The sequence below is a fragment of the Schistocerca nitens genome, chromosome 3 (genome assembly GCF_023898315.1).
Source record: "Schistocerca nitens isolate TAMUIC-IGC-003100 chromosome 3, iqSchNite1.1, whole genome shotgun sequence".
NCBI lineage: Eukaryota > Metazoa > Arthropoda > Insecta > Orthoptera > Acrididae > Schistocerca > Schistocerca nitens.
Window position 1 is genome coordinate 972,564,369 of NC_064616.1, and position 17,596 is coordinate 972,581,964.

At 44.1% G+C, this 17,596-nt stretch overlaps 1 protein-coding gene across 1 annotated transcript in view; it reads left to right on the forward strand.

Annotated features, from left to right (window-relative positions):
• Nucleotides 1-17,596, forward strand: part of LOC126249508 (latrophilin Cirl) — a 777,653-nt gene that overhangs the window by 671,349 nt on the left and 88,708 nt on the right. Inside the window, exon 6 of the mRNA XM_049951159.1 lies at nt 4,486-4,592. Coding sequence (XP_049807116.1) covers nt 4,486-4,592 — 107 coding nt within the window. The remainder of the gene's footprint in view (nt 1-4,485; nt 4,593-17,596) is intronic.

Genomic DNA, 17,596 nt, shown 5'->3' on the forward strand with positions numbered 1-17,596 from the left:
AGCATCAACTCTGCCCTATGCCTGAGCTGTCCCATTAGCTCAGTGAGACGAGACAAATAAAGCCAACAGAAAATAATAGTGGATACAGTAACATCGTCCGTATCCAATGAGGTACAAAAAACACACTATGTAGGCTCCATTTGATTGCACATTACGCTATGCACAATAACTCCATTTTGTACGTTTGACGTCCTAGTTTATCTCTACAGAGCTGGTACGTACTCATACGAGCAACTTTCACTTTGGAGAAGACGTTGACAGAGACCACCTTGCTTTTGTAAATACTTCAGCACTTACTGGATCATACTTTGTTGGACCCTCCGCAACACATCTGCATCCAGCATTGCCGAAGTGGTGTGCGCACGAGCTATTAGGTCGTGGGCTACTTTAAACTTGTTCCTTTAAGTGGCCCCACAAATAAAAATCTAGTGGATTAAGGTCCGGGAAACGCAAAGGCCAGAACATTGGACCTCCATCACCAATCCATTTCCCTGGAAAGGCTTCATGCAAATAGTTACGCATATTCATTCCAAAGTGTGGCGGTACACCGTCACACTCAAACCATAGCTGTCGCCGAACTCCATGTGGAATGTTTTCTAATACGGCAGGCAAAGTGGTGCAAAGAAATGTACGATACAGCAGCACATTCAACGTGTCCGGCAATAGGCAAGGGACAAAGCCTCTTCTCCCACAGGTACAAGCCGAAGCGTGCCGAAAAGCCACGTTCACGGGTGATATGTGGGTTGTGTTCCGAGCAATAGTGGCTATTGTGGATGTTGAAAATACCTTTACGAGCGAAGCTAGATTCGTCACTCCATGTCACGTTATTTATAAAATGTACGTTATCTTCCACTTGGTGCAAAAGCCATCCACAAAACTGTACTCGTCGAGTGCGGTCTTCTGGCTGCTGATGTCGAGTTAACGTGCAACGACATGGATGCATTTCTTTATCGTGCAACACTTCAGCAGCCAGTCAATGAGATATGTGGAACTGCCTTGTACTTCGCCGAGGTGACTGGTGAACGGTTTCAAGAATCGCCTCCTCTGTTTGTCGAGTACGCCTAATCCCTGGACGACCTCTGTCCGTTGCTTGTGGACGAAGATTACCGGTTTCCCGAAGGCTTTGCTTCAGGCGACGAGAAACATTTCTACTGTAATGACACCTTTGAGGGTACCGTGCAGCACACCACGAGTAGGAGCAGCTTGGTTATCGGATGCACCCAGCACCAAAAGCATATCGACGTAGTTATCGTTTGTGTACTCCATCGGGAAGCCACCCTACGAGAACTTCGAAGGACTAGCTATGGTTGTGTACTGTGCGGGTAGTGGACACTTGCATGCATTTCAGTGGATGCTACTGTCACGTGATAGGCTATTGTCATGTGACGTAACCATGTCCTGCTTATAAACGACAAAAACTATGGAATGGACGGTTAAAATTTTAAAGAAAAGAAACCTGAGGAGGATTCGAACTGTAGCTGTGTGGTGGATGTCGCAGCAGTCTACTCTTTGAGTTACGTCGGCTAGTGTGGTAGTGTGCGTTGATACACGTTCTTCTTGACATTCCGAAGAACTAAAAGATCTGATGGTATTGCCTGGTCTTCGTTTTCATACATAAGGTTTCCAAATGCACCCGATCTGAGTCTGCTACATAAACTTTTGTCTTCAATTTGGATGGGAAATCGCATGCTGACCTCAAAGAGTGGCATTTTTTATTCACCCTATGTAACGCCATGCAACGTTTATGTAGCCCTAACCCCCTCTTTCAAGCGATATATGTCATTTGAACTCTGGCACGTCACGCTTACAGGTTTCAGATGTTCTATATTTGGTGTTAGTAGTTTATTGTAGACAAGTGTGTTTGTGTTATAATTCTGTTTCTTTTAACGCTGTGTTTTATTTGATTAACGTACGGTACTAACTATTTAAGTTTTGGCTGTTGACGCTTGCCTCTGCGTATGCACAATTCCTTTTCCTCCGTAAACTACCGTGTCCTGTTCCTGTGCACACATTTCTTTTGAGTTTAGTAGAATAAATGTTCTTTGGACCCCTGTGATGGTCTAGTAGTTTGAACATCCAGCGCACTGTGCCAGCAGGCTTTTCCGGCCACTGCGGATATGCGCAAGACCCCAGAGGTCATTTGTTTTCTTTTCCAGGGTGTAACCTTCCTCTGCAACATATACACAGTTTGATATGTCCGTGATTCTGCAACGGAACTCACGATATTTAACCCTAGCAATACCAACGGATTTTCCATAACGCCTATTGGCAAGTAGGGGTAGTTTATGCCCACCCTTAAAAAAAAAACTGAAAAAAGCGGAATAATTGGTTATTTGTTGACTTCATCAACAACGTACTTTTGCAAGACATACAGATGTGTAAGTAGAATCCAGAACCTGAAAATATCTTCTAGCACAGTCTTTGCAATATTAACGCATTTTCTATAACATGTATTACCAGTGGGGGTACTTGAAGCCCATTGTAATATAAAAAAATTTAAAAATTAAGAAATGAAAATTTCGCTAATTATTGTTATCTTGTACTCGCAATAAACTGTTTAAATAGATATTAATGTGTAAGTAACGTCCTGAACCTGAAAATATTGAATATGACATTCATTGAGAAAATGACATCTACTCGCAAGACTTAAATATTTGGTATAAGTTTAGCTGAAAAATTAAAAACATTTACGGAATTGTTTAGAAGATGTCATTAAAAACAATAAATTTTTTTTACAAAGTTTATGAGCTCAAGTATGGTTAGATTTTCTAAAGTTGGGCAGAAAAATAACCCCCACCCACCCGTTGATATTGCGAGGGTTAAAACAACGTGGAACACATTTTTGTGGATACAGACACTCACCTATTTTTCATTCTTGTTCCATGAGCGCGCATAGCTTTCTGACCATGAGAGACGCGACTACGTACGTGCATCAGAGAGGCATTCGTTCAGCGTGTACTTGAGGGGTGTCGGGAACGCTGCAAACCCGCTGTTAAGCATGTTCTGCTTCCACCAACTGCTCCCTAAATAGCTCTTCTGCTGTGCTCTTCTCCGTAGCTGCAGCCTCATACTGTGACTTCTTCTGTTCAGAAAGTGTCACTTTATGTTGTGAAATAACGGCAACAGTATCGGAAGACCAGAAAAATGACAGTTGTAGAAGAAGAGAGAAACATTAACGAAAAATGGAACACAAGTTTGGCAACTCGGCACAAACAAATCGAAAATGTTTTTCGTACTTTCCGGCATTCTTTCTCCGTCGTAAGGAAGTGCATTTTATAGGAGAAAGATTAGAGAAGATCTTTTTGTGTACATGCTGCTTGAACACATAGAGAGAGAGAGAGAGAGAGAGAGAGGGAGGGGAGAGAGAGAGGGAGGGGAGAGAGAGAGGGAGGGGAGAGAGAGAGGGAGGGGAGAGAGAGAGAGGGAGGGAGGGAGGAGAGAGAGAGAGAGGGAGGGGAGAGAGAGAGAGAGAATTGTTTTGGGCGGGGGGACTTAGAAGGCGGAGCAGCGGTGCAGAGGGTGGGGTAGAAAAAAGAAGAATGGAGCGGAGTGGAAGAAGGAGAAGAAGAGTTAAGGATGAAATGTAGAAGCCGTCAGGGTATAAGGAAACAGACAGGCGACGTCCATCGAAAACGTTGTTGTGTATGAAGTGCGTTATTTATTGCATCTGCTAACGCCCCACAAAAAAACCCTCACTGTAGCATCCTAATCATCCCAACTATAACAGCTTCTTACAACCATGTTCTCATCTTGGTTTGATGAAGATGTCTAGGAATGGGGACATATCAAAACTGTTATTCTGTGTTATGGGAGTTCTTCATTAGACACTACTCCATCTTTTTGCTGTAGTATCAAACGAGAAAAAATTAAGTGTGCTCTTGGGTCAGAAACAGATTGAAAATTAGACCAGTGATAACAGTAGAAAGTAAGGTGGACTATTCAGAGTTTTGCAGCCTGCGTGATAGTCTTAAAAAACGGTTCCTCACTCAGTTCGTGACCAGAAACAGAAAAAAAGCTAATGGTCAGCAGGCAAGATAATGAGGGATTAGATAAGTCTGCCGAAGGGAATAGCCGGCAACAACGCTCAGACGATCGAGTTGAAGAGCAGCTTCCACAGTTTCTAAATTTGTCCGTCGACTGACTTTCCGGTTACTGTGTTCCAGTTTCTGGTCTTCCGTACTGTAGTCTGATGTTTTTCTTCATGTGAGGGGATGTTTAATATCCCGAGTGGGCGGAGGGAGAGTGATACGACACGGATCACGAAAGATTGATTCTGCCCTCCGTCCGACCCAGCTACAGCGCACTAAGTTCGCTCTCTATTTCAGCTGCGAGGGTCAGCCGTACTGCGAACTTTTGATAACGGACGCTGTACTGGAGATGGACCCCTTTTGTCCGGACACCCCCAAGTATATAGAAGTGCACTATCATTGTAATCCGGGTTAGTGCAGAAAAGAAATTACATTTTTTATTATCTCTGTTCGCCAGATGTAGCCAGCAGCAGAACTGCAGTATTGTTGCTGCTACAAGTATGTTCGGGGATCCTTGCCCGGGCACTCTAAAATACTTAGAGGCCCACTACCAGTGCATGCCAGGTAAGTACTCCACCTCTGCACGTAAAAGCTTGTCGCTCTTTTCCCGCGGTCACTATGGTTTTTATTGCAAACGAAACCTGTCTATGCGTTCACTCCAGTCCCTATCAAACACCTCGCAGCGAATCTACGTCGAAGCTGTCTTCTTTCATTAAGTTAGTCTGCATCTCTTCACTCAACTAATGTGTGATCGTTCGCAGAAATTAAGAAACAAGTGCAGTTCGGTGTAATTTAAGAACGCTGCCTGATACGTGCATCACATAGTACTTCCTTTTTATTTCAACCCCAAGTTTTTCTCTCTTTTTGTAAAGCGTTCGTGTTGTAACCAGCTTTTCCTCGCTGAACTGTGTGTTCCTTGAAATGGATGATGTCCGTGTCGCACCATCACTGACAGGATGTTTTGAAGGCCAGACGAGGGTTTATTTGCTTTATTTGACAGTGCAGGAGAGTTCACGAGCTATTTATATACGTCAGTCTCGAAGTAATCGAAACTACATAACGTACACATTATTCTAGATATTCTCCCGTTTTGGAGTTTACAATCATTTAATTTGCACTGCAATTTAAGGACTGGATGATTCTTGTGTTTCACTTGTACGAGTAATTCCTAGTATATTGTGTCGCTGTTTATCTTTCTTTGCACTTCTCCTCCGTGGGTAACAGTTGACTCCATGTATGACTTCATGCTTCTCTGAGCATTTTCCCCTGACAAATGCCAAGTACTTCCCGTCCAATCCCCGGTCATTAGCCCTTTTTCTTGCCACCGTATTTTTCACCTCTAGCAATTCTCCGTTCGTGTAAAAAATGTCAGGATTTGGCTCGGTTTTCACGCCGTCTCCCATCTTCGGTGAGCCAGAGTGCTTAGTGTCATGCTGTTAATGTGTAAGGCGGAGCAATGTTGAAAGCGGCCGCCGTGAAGTACGGAAATGGGAGATACTCTGTCGATATTTGATTTAAGTGACCCCTGACTGAACTGCGGCAGACGATGACTAGGAGACATGGCGGAACCTCACTGAAAACCATACAACAGGTATAACCCACATTCCTGAAAATGCGCATGTCGACAGCATGCTTACATTCCAATTTTGCTTTTTCTGTTCTACATTGCTGAGGAACGTCCGGCTGTTCCGTTCGAAATTCGAGACCATTCGCACCAGCTTGATTTTCCGTGTAGAGCCGAGAGCTTGAACAGATATTCATTTTTGTTCCTTTTCTTCCAGGTTGATCGCTGATGGAAGTAACTTGTAGCCCCCATGCTTGACCACACTGCGGTAGTGAACAGAAAACTGTCGCAATAAATGGGAGTGCGTTATATAAAGACTTGGCAGCGTTACTGCCGTCACGTAAACTTTACTCACACAAGTCATGGCCACGGAAAGAAGCAACAAGTTTTATTGAAGCATCCGTCCTGGGTTGACCGACCGAAATCGGCGCGTCTCTCTCCATTCGTGAGCTTCTTTTGCGGCGCTTAATGAATAATTCTAGCGAATAATTTTAAGTGGGGGCGCGTAATCTGTTCGCATTATGCTCAACACCGGAGGCTGGCTCGTTTTGTGGGAGGAGTCGAGATGTGTACGCGCTACATCGTAATTAACGCAGAGCCCTCACTTTTTAAGGCTTCTAGTTCATTACCGCCAAGGTCAGCGTCAGAATCGCGTACGTATTAGGCGGCCTCGCTGCGAAAAGGGACGTTAATCAAGGCGGAAAGCGGCCGCCAATGGAAATCTGAGATTACTACTGTGTAGGCATCAGTGCTCTGAGAGACACTTCGTAAATGTAGCGGGTGCGTAACTATTTTTTGTTGCTGCCATTATTAGGGATTTAATCTGTGTCACCGTAGAAGCGATAAAGGACAGAGCGTATGGGACTTACAGCTGACAACTCGACCAAGCGCTGCTGGAGGGGAGGGAGGGGGATTTTTGGATATTCAGGTCTAGAATGGGTACTAACTATGATAAGCAATAGAATCCTTAAAATGCAAACGTGTAAGATCTGGAGGAGAGCGAAGATTGCTGCAATAACAGAGCGTACGAAGAACACGACAGTTAAAAGAACTTCAGTCCCGTCTTTCTTCTGTGTCAACTTTACGAAGTGATAGAATGATCCTCAACCGCATTTAAGTGTGTCCGGGTGGACTATACAGTACTATGAACAAATATAGACTAGCAGAATTCATCGGGTGCTTGATACGAAACAGAGGATTCTTTGTTGTCCTACAAACAAAAAGGAGTCGATCGCGGATGCAGAAAAACGTCTGACTCCCGCCCCGCGGCTGTTTAATATATACTATCTGATCACATGTATCCAGGAACTTACACACATTAAAAAAAAATTCTCATCACCTCGGTTCCGAGAGTTCCGGAACCTGTACAGAAAATTGGAATAGAGATAAACATAAACATCATTTCCGCCCTTTTTATTCCTCATGAAAACCACGCATTGCATGTTGTACCACCATATAGCGAGACCTTCAGAGGTGGTGGTCCAGATATCTGTACACACGTACCTCTAGTACCCAGTAGCACGTCCTCTTGCATTGCCGTATACCTGTATTCATCGTCCACAAGTTCATCAATGCACTGTTGGTCCAGATTGTCCCACTCGTCAACGGCGACTCGGTGTAGATCCCTCAGAGTGGTTGGTGGGTCACGTAGTCCATAAACAGCCATTTTCAATCTATCCCAGGCATGTCGCTAGGGTTCATGTCTGGAGAACATGCTGGCCACTCTAGTCGAGCGATGTCATTATCCTGAAGGAATTCATTCACGAGATGTATACGATGGGTGTGCGAATTGTCGTCCATGAAGACGAATGCCTCGCCAATAAGCTCCCGATATGGTTGCACTATCGGCCGGAGGATGGCATTTATGTATCGTACAGCCGTTACGGCGCCTTCCATGACGACCATTGGCGTATGTCGGCCCCACATAATGCCACCCCAAACATTAGGGAACCTCCACCTTACTGCACTCGTGTGTCTAAGGCGTTCAGCCTGACCGGGTTGCCTCCAAACACGTCACCGACGATTGTCTGGTTGAAGGCATATGCGACACTCCTCGGAGGTAACGTTCTCAAAGCATTCGCCAAACCCAAAAACTTCCGTCGGATTTCCACAGAGTACAGCGTAATTCGTCACTCCAGATCACCCGTTTGCAGTTATCTCAAACGCCAGTTAGCATGCACTACATAAATACGTGGATTATGAGGATATACTCTGTTACTGTTCCTTATTATTTACCTCCTACGAACTGTTATTGTGCTAGGTGGACTGGTGGTAGCACTTTTAACTCAAGAGTGAGTTCTGCCGCTGATCTCCTGCAGTTTTTTACAACAGCTCTCCGCAATGCTTGTCGGTCCCTATCCGGCAGTACATAAGGTCTACCTCGTCTTGGTTGGTGTAGCTGTTCCTTCACGTTTCCACTGCACAGTCACATCACCAACAGTTGATTTTGACAGCATTAAAAGAGTTGAAATGTCCCTGATGGATTTGTTACTCAGGTTAATCCAATGCCTAGTCCACGTTGAGCTCTCCTGATCGACCCATTATGCTATTACTGCGTCTCTGCTGACAGCAGAATAGTTAACTACTCCTATTATACTGGCAAATGCCGGAATGGTTCCTTTGAAAGGGCACGGCAGATTTCCTTCCCCATCCTTGACACAATCCGAGCTTGCGCTCCGTCTCTAATGTCCTCGATGTCGACGGGACGCTAAACCCAGTCTTCCTTCTTCCTTCTCGATATATGTAGTGACATTTCGCATTACGTGCTTGTGTCAGGTAGTGTACACACTAATGATCAGTCGATCAAAACGGACACCCGTTTCTTTATCTTTGCAGATGCTACAGCCGTTGCCGTTCAGAACAAAGCCTTCGAACGGATGAGAAAGAGACTAAAGGTAGCGGTCGGGAACTTAGCTGTTTATTTTTAATAATGATCATTTAAATCCCAATTAAAAAAAAACATAAGTTTGTTATTTCTGTTTGCGCAGCTGAGAGGCAAAGAAAGAGGTTAATGTAAGATGGAATGGATATCGCCTCTCACAGTGCACTAACCCGAAATATCTGGGAGTCAAGCACCCAGAAGGAACACCGTATGAGAACAAAAATGAAAGTGTGCACCCAGAATACGGAAGCTTACAAACAGCAGATGGGGAGCATAACCGACTGTCCTTCCTTCGTATGCTTTGTCGTCTTGTTTCTCCGCCGCGGAGCACGCGGCCCCCGTCTGGCGAAACCGTACTCGTTCGAAAGAAGTAGATGTAGCCTCGAGTGAGAAAGGAAATTTCATCATAGGATGCCTTCCCTTACCCCTGTAAGTCAGATCTATCAGAATAAACGCCGAGAAGAATTGTGGCGGAACTCCTCTTCAGTAAGCCCATGTAATAATCCGAAGGACGAACTCCCTTATACAAATTGGAAAGTCCTGAATCACCTAAGGATCGGCGTATCACGGTGTTTAATAAATTGGAAGAAATGAACTCCATTAGTACTGTTGAACGCTGTGAATGTGGCGAACTGCAACATGAACCCTGCACCTTAGACGAATTGGTTACGGGAGACGACAAGGCTTTGCAGGCTGGTCTCCTCTGACTTGAAAACCTGTAAATCTTGGTTGAAACTATCTTGACTACCACATGACGTATTATAGTATTATTTAATGTTTTTAATGTGTTGGCTCGGTTATGATAACTAGTTTGTTTTAATACTGTATATTGTTTTTATTGTCTCTAATTTGTGGATTATTCATTTCCTTCTTGGTAGAAGAAACTGCAAAAAGGTGACAATTTAAGGAGATGGGACCTGGATAAACTGAAAGAACCAGAGGTTGTACAGTGTTTCAGGGAGAGCATAAGGGAACAATTGACAGGAATGGGGGAAAGAAATACAGTAGAAGAAGAATGGGTAGCTTTGAGGAATGAAATAGTGAAGGCAGCAGTAAGCCGAAAACTAGTTGGAAATAAACAAAAATCAATAGAACGAAAAGCGTGTACTTCTTATTCAACCTTACAAAAATTAGTGTCCGTATCGTACGATGTCTTGGAAAAGAAAGAATAAATAAATAAAAAAATCTCGAAGTACTCAGTTTACGATCGTCGGTCATCTACAACAGTGATTCTAAAGATTCGGACAGCCTGTGGAGCTGGTTCTGTAAGAAGGAAGCTCAGTAGTTGTACAAGACATCAATCCCGTTCCCATTGGTTCCTCTACACGTCCCAAACCCTTTTTTAACTTGTAACACAAATTCAGCGAGGCGAATACCGCGCCAACAGCAGAAATACTTCATCTCAAAGTAAAATTTTCTGTCATGAAATCGAAATTTGTCTTTCCACAGTGGCACTGAACAAGAGACATGCTTCGAGAACAAGGGAAACAATATCTGTGTCAGCTTTGTAGTTCGCTGAATAAAAAGTCAGTTCCTTCTGAATTTACTGTCAGAACAGATGTTTCGCTTCGTCCAGAGACCTTACGTGGAGTATTTGTTTAACTTTCGTTGCATAAAAATAGAATAATTACATAACGGTTGCGCAGTAGGTGCGGAGACGAGGTATTCTGTTTGAGGAATTAACCTTTTGCGTTCTGTAGCGGCGCTGTCGCTCAGTTGTGCGCTCCACACGACCTCGCATTATTGTCTCGCAGCCTCATTTCCTATGCATCTCTTCCATTACATTCCCCGGAAACGGAAAAATAATAAGATCCGGCGTTATGAATGCTGCCAGAGAGGTCGTTATATTTAAAACGTCGTAATATTTAAAATTAAAGTTAATTAAACTTTTATTAATGGATCATAATTTTTAATAGAAAAGCCGTACGAGCTATTATTCTCCCTCGGCGTGACGTATAATTTTTTTGAACCACTGCGCCTGCCCTCATAGGGGGTACGCGGAATAAATCCTCCCAATTTATGGCGTCATTTCGCTAACGTTCTGGCTTATTAACTGAGTCCGAATTGAGTATCAGGAAGCGTCTTGGAAGGCAAAGGTAGGTGTGTGTGTGTGTGTGTGTGTGTGTGTGTGAGAGAGAGAGAGAGAGAGAGAGAGTATTGTCGCAGTCAATTTCAGATCCTTTTCGGCTCTTCGGCAGGGGTTATGTCATTGGAATTTTCAAACATGCTATATGAAAGTGGATGACGCCTGCCACTGTATTATGAATTTTAAAAAATTACTCTTTTATGCTTCAGCCGCGTTGTAACATGAATACCTGTCTGTGAACCTATGGTGCATCACTCACACCATTAGCAGCTAAATACGAGAACCATCGCACAATCAGCTTAACAGCTCATGCATCCAAGTTGCTGACAAGAATGGTTCAAATGGCTCTGAGCATTATGGGACTTAACATCTGAGGTCATCAGTCCCCTAGAACTTAGAACTACTTAAACCTAACTAACCTAAGGACATCACACACATCCATGCCCGAGGCAGGATTCGAACCTGCGGCCGTAGCAGTTGCGCGGTTCCGGACTGAGCGCCTAGAACCGCGAGACCACCGCGGCCGGCATTTATTTAAGGAACTCAGGATATCCACAGTACCTTCGCAGTACATATATTCACTTATGAGATTTGTCATTAATAACCCATCCCAATTCAAAAATAACAGCGAAGTGTATAGTTACAACACTAGAAGAAAGGAAGATATTCACTATTCTGGATTAAATCTCACTTTGGCACAGAAAGGGGTGAATTATGCTGCCACAAAGATCTTTGGTCATTTGCCAAGAAGTATTAAAAGTCTGACAGATAGCCAGCCAACATTTAAAACCAAATTAAAAGAATTTCTGAATGACAACTCCTTCTACTCAATACATGAATTCTTATATATGAAGTAGTAACAGTAAAAAAAATTAATTAATTAATCATCTTGTGTAAAGAAAACTTATGTTAAAGTGACACGTTCCACATCATTACGAAACGTCGTATTCGTGATATATGGAACAAGGATTAGTGTATGTATGTATTTATTTATTTATTTATTTATTTATGGCAGACTTCTCCGCCGTCCCAGGCAAAGTATTGTGGCCATATTCAATTAAGGGAAGCAGAAAGCTGAGAGTTCAGCCATGTGCTGCGCTACTGAAAACACGTACTGTATGTAATCGAAGCAAAGTCACAACAAAGCAGTTTTTCGGAAAACGTTTTATGTGAAGCATAAAAAATTAAACACCGCATACTTTGGATTCACATGTTTTTTGCTATAAAACTGTTAGCAGACGATTCTAGGGAAACTGTTAGTTCAAAATATTTGATTATTTCAAACTGTAAACGCATATCGCTGGTTATCTCTTTGTAATTGTTAACGTTTATTAGAATATTTCACAGTTGAGTAACTCGGCGTCCATTGTTCGAAGAATTTTCAGTGAATTAAAAGTCCCAATCGCTGTTGATAATGTGAAGGAAGCAGAAATTGGCAGTCTGAAACTGTCGGCATATTTCGAATTGCGTCCCGCAACCCCCTGTAGAAGCATTTCGGAATGTTGTGTATTCATCCGCAAAAAATTTCTGAATCCCGTTGAAGAAGATCATGTCCGTGTTTCTATGATCTTTCAAAGCCGACAATCTCTTTCCCGTCAGTAGAGATAAAAGTCTCCAAATAAATAATATCTTTCGCCCCACCACGCGGAGAACCGTGTTTGCATCTACGTCTGACTACAGGAAAACAGAGCGCTGAAAGTTGGGTCATATGCTGCGCAGCTGTAAAACTGTGTTCATTCACTGTCCAGTCACCTGTGAAAAGCCCGAATAACAACCATTTGCAGTGCGAGACTGAAGGAAATCAGAAAATGGTTCAAATGGCTCTGAGCACTATGGGACTTAACATCTATGGTCATCAGTCCCCTAGAACTTAGAACTACTTAAACCTAACTAACCTAAGGACATCACACAACACCCAGCCATCACGAGGCAGAGAAAATCCCTGACCTCGCCGGGAATCGAACCCGGGAACCCGGGCGTGGGAAGCGAGAACGCTACCGCACGACCACGAGATGCGGGGGAAGGAAATCAGTCTGTGAGATTGTGACGGGGCTGTGGACCCAGTGCCGTGGCCAGTTTCTCGTTTGAGGATCCACGGTGCGTACTTCCCGATCGATGCGGTTCACAGATTCTCCTTTGGGGGAGTTTGGTGGCCAGACGAGCACGCTAAATTCAGCCTGGTGCTCTTCGAACCATGCACGTACACAACGAGCTGTGTGACACATTGAATTAGCCTGTTGACAGACGCCATTGTGCCGAGGAAGAACGAATTACGTTTAGGGGTGGACGGGGTCCCATAGAGTAGATACATACTCGTGTTGATCCACTGTGGCTTCCAGAATGGCAAGATCAGCCAGGCTTCCAGGGAATGCCACGAGAACATTCCCCAGACCCTAACACACACAGGGTGTTTTCTTTCCAACATCTCACGTTGTAAAACCGTCATCTATCCGATGGGGCATACAATGTGATTCATCTAAAAAGGCTACCTGTCGCCATTCAGTGGATGTCCATCTGCAATACTTGTGAGAATTCCAGTCTTCATTGGTGACGAACAAGAATCAGCATAGGTGCAGGAACCAGGCACCAGTGCGGAGGCCCATACGCAGCAACGTTCGATGAATGGTCGTTGAGGAGACACTGTTGGTAATAGGTTTCGTTCATCCGGGCGGTCAGTTACTTAACAGTGGCACGCCTACTTGCCTCGGCGCCGGTTTTGGATGGAGCCATTTTGCCATGCACGGGGGGGGGGGGGGGGGGGTGTAGGACGTCAAACGGGCCGACTTTGAGCAGTAGAGGCACCACAGGACATTTTAATTTCCACTGTCTATACTATTACAAATAAATTCATACATCGTTGTCAGCATGACCAGGAAGGATTCAGGATTCACACTTATAGTAGTGGAAGTTCAAAAACACGACAAAGTAAATTTTTTTATATGTGAAATTTCAGCATTTTTTCACTTTTCTAACCCGAAGTTTAAAATGGTCATTCATTTTTTCGTAAATTAAATAAATTCTCGAGTTTCATAACCCGTAAGTATGGTTTGTATGCTGTGCAAAATTCATCGAAGAATCTCTCTTCTTGTGAAGAAGGTTGTACCTATAGCAACGAATGCAGCTAATAGTAAATGAAAAAATGATGAAATTTCACTTGTAAACAAAATTATTTTGTTATGGTGTTGAACTTCCACGGCTATGAGTGTGAATCCTGAATCCTTCGTGTCCAGGCTGACAAGGTTTTATGAATTTATTTGTAAAAGTATAGACAGTGTAAATGAAAATGGCCTGTGGTACCTCTCTACCCCGGGGCGCGAACAGCTGTTTCGGAAGTGCTTCCACCCTGGACCGAAAGCCAATAATCATGCCCCTTTTTGACTCCGGATCAATTGCTCCATTTCCGCATTAAGACAACGATTGCACTGATTTTCGCACGCCCCCCCCCCACCCCCTCGACTGCTAGTGCTGTTACCTGCCGTCTGGCACGTCGAGGTGGAACATATGCTGTGACCGGACCGTGTATAGCAGAAGCACAGCTGCATCCCAGCAGCGTTTCACTTTATGCATAAACAACTGGAAGTCACAGGTTTTGAGCCTCATTTGTTTTCTATGCAGTTGTTCTGAAACGATTGCAATCAACTGGATGTTAATTAGGCCATCTGCAAGTCCCTAACCAATTATCCTCCCGGGGAAGGGGAGCTAAGGTGTAGTGGAATCTGAGCCACGTTTCGTTTTTGGCGAATCTCCACATAATTGACAAGTGAGCTCTAGGTGGTGGTGGTGGTGGTGGTGGTGGTGGTGGTTAGTGTTTAACGTCCCGTCGACAACGAGGTCATTAGAGACGGAGCGCAAGCTCGGGTTAGGGAAGGATTGGGAAGGAAATCAGCCGTGCCCTTTCAAAGGAACCATCCCGGCATTTGCCTGAAACGATTTAGGGAAATCACGGAAAACCTAAATCAGGATGGCTGGAGACGGGATTGAACCGCCGTCCTCCCGAATGCGAGTCCAGTGTGCTAACCACTGCGCCACCTCGCTCGGTGAGCTCTAGGTGCTAGGCAGAATGAAAAGAAATTGATCTGGCCGAAAATTCGATCCTATAACTTTCCGGTACCTAACGTGACGCCTTATAGCTAGACCACTACACCACTGCCGGCCGTTGTGGCCGTGCGGTTCTAAGCGCTTCAGTTTGGAACCGCGTGACCGCTACGGTCGCAGGTTCGAATCCTGCCTCGGGCATGGATGTGTGTGATGTCCTTAGGTTAGTTAGGTTTAAGTAGTTCTAAGTTCTAGGGGACTGATGACCTCAGATGTTAAGTCCCATAGTGCTCAGAGCCATTTCATTTCACTACACCACTATGGAATGTGGTTACGCTTTCTACTGTCTCAGCCCACTGCTGCTCTCTCGTGTTTTGGTGGTTGCCCACTTGATGACAATGGCGTCGTTTTTACAACGTTACTTTAATTCGTCGTAATTCAGACAGTTTGTACTAAATATTTATAAATTGTATACAACAACCTTCCTTGTGAATCAGTATCTGTTTTTTAGTCGAAACCGGATCAAAATTCGTACAGAAGTTCCCGCGATTAGCCTGCACATACAGATGGATGCGACGAGGCGACTTCTACGGTCGCACAGGACCGTTAGAACACAAGTACTAGTTGCACTTGTCCGGCATTTTGTATTCCACAAAAGGTGGCAATTATTAATTCACATCTGCATATTTTAAAAAAGAAGAAAAAACCCTGTAAATGGTCAGCCTGTAGTCATATTTGAGAATGAATGCGTAATGCGAATGAAAAATGACTCGTTCCACATAATTGTGATTACTCGTAAAAATGTTCCACGTAACGTGAAACTAACTAGCTCTGATGGATTAAAATGGCTGTTTACTGACAGCACACCAACTAGTCAACGTCGGACGCTGCTTTCCTATTTACAAGGAGCGGGGTTCAGATCGTGATATAGGTTTTCTGTTGTTTCCTTAAATTACTTAAGGTAAATTGTAAAATGATTGCTGTGAAATGGAGAGGGCCTGTTACCTTTCCCTACCGTAGTTTATTCCGATCTTTAACCGTGTCACTAATCACCCCAATTTTGCTTCATGTCTTTTTTCCGCTTGTCAGGGGACACCGTAGCCAAGGAGGCAGGTCTGTACTGAAGCTCCTCGAATAGCGAAATATGTTGTAAATCGAACCAAGGGCGTGCTTCCCCACTGACAGGGCTTGTGTTTTAGTATTCGAGGGCATCTCTCGCGTTTAAGCCACGGCGCTGTTACTTGGACTCAGCAGACAGCGCGGCAGTCCGATGCAGTATTGGCGGGAAAGATAAATCACTCGCGCCGTAAATCTCTCGGCTACCCTCTCCCATTCCCATCTACCCACCTATTTTCGTGCGAGCGTAATTAATTTCTCCCTGCCATCCTGTGTGTGTGAGACGGCAAATCGTTGAACAGCCACGTGCGGGAAACGACACGTGTCTTCTTCTGGATGAGTCTCGCAGCCCCATTATCGCAATTTGAGCCCTCGGGACCTTTTGTAAACCTCTTTCGTGTAGGGGAATTAGCAGCAGGAAAAATAGACTCGTCCCAAATGCTGTGCTACAAGACATGTTGAAAATTAAATGGCCTTATAATGTGAAAATGAACTGTTAGTGGCAACGACAGTTACGGGAAAGGAGATATGAGGAAGGCCACACACGAAATAACCGAATTACTTAATCTTGGAGTGGAAAAAATTCTTTGGAAGAATGTTTACTGCGTAAAAAGCGCTGTCATAATGTCGGAAACTGTCAGACTTTGCACGGAGATGACATTAAAATCACAGCAATTTTTGTTCTATTATGTTGGTACTAAGTCAAGTTGCAACAAGAGTAGCGGAGTAGTCTCATTTATACAGGTTCTTAAAATAGTGTGTTGTGTGCTTTCATTTCAAATAAGTAAACTGAAACACCGTGCCGTCGTACAATTCTGTACTTCGGACAGTTTATTGTCAGTGGAAATTCATTTGAAGTTAATGAAGGTTTGTATTCGACGAATCCTTAATTTTCAACAGTTGTTGTTGTTGTGGTCTTCAGTCCTGAGACTGGTTTGATGCAGCTCTCCATGCTACTCTATCCTGTGCAAGCTTCTTAATGTCCCAGTACCTACTGCAACCTACATCCTTCTGAATCTGCTTAGTGTATTCATCTCTTGGTCTCCCCCTACGATTTTTACCCTCCACGCTGCCCTCCAGTACCAAATTTGTGATCCCTTGATGCCTCCTGCCACCGAACTTCACTAATTCCCACTATATCTAACTTTAACCTATCCATTTCCCTTTTCAAATTTTTCAACAGTGAAGAAATCTCAAATCTCAAAGTTGCAGCTACATTTGGAATGCGAACATTTTCGGCCAGAGCTGACGGTTACTTGTAAATCTGATTCTTTCTCTCTCTCACCCACTCTCACTGCGTGTATCGGATAATTCTAAAACCATCATCAATTGGATTTATTTAAAACTGACGTAACATAAATGGTTTTTATGTACAAGTTTTCTTTGTGATCTGTGGCACTGTCTTCATCTAGTCACGGACTGCTTTTCTAATCGTATCTAAATAGCACGTTTTTCTTTTCGTGAACTGATATAAACACACAAAATTCCGTCCTGAGGCCCTTGCGGGCCCATCGGTACCGACCGATCGCCGAGTCGTCCTCTGCCATTGGCGTCATTGGATGCGGTATGGAGGGGCGTACACCGCTCTCCCGGCAGTTGATGTGGAGCTGCTACTACTTAGTTATATAGCTCCTCAGTTGGCATAATGAGGCTGAGTGCACCTAATTTCACTCCCCCCCCCATCAAAGAAACATCCCTGGCAGTACCGGGATTCGAACCCGGGTCCTCCGCATAGCTGTCGGCCGTGTTGAGCTCTCGGCCTCAGAAGCGGAAGACATACGAGAAAACAGAGATTGCGATTAATTCTCCAGCCATGTCCGTTCTAAGATTCTTCGGTTATTGGCAGTTATATTACGCACTCTGCCACTAACACCAAGAAATGTTGA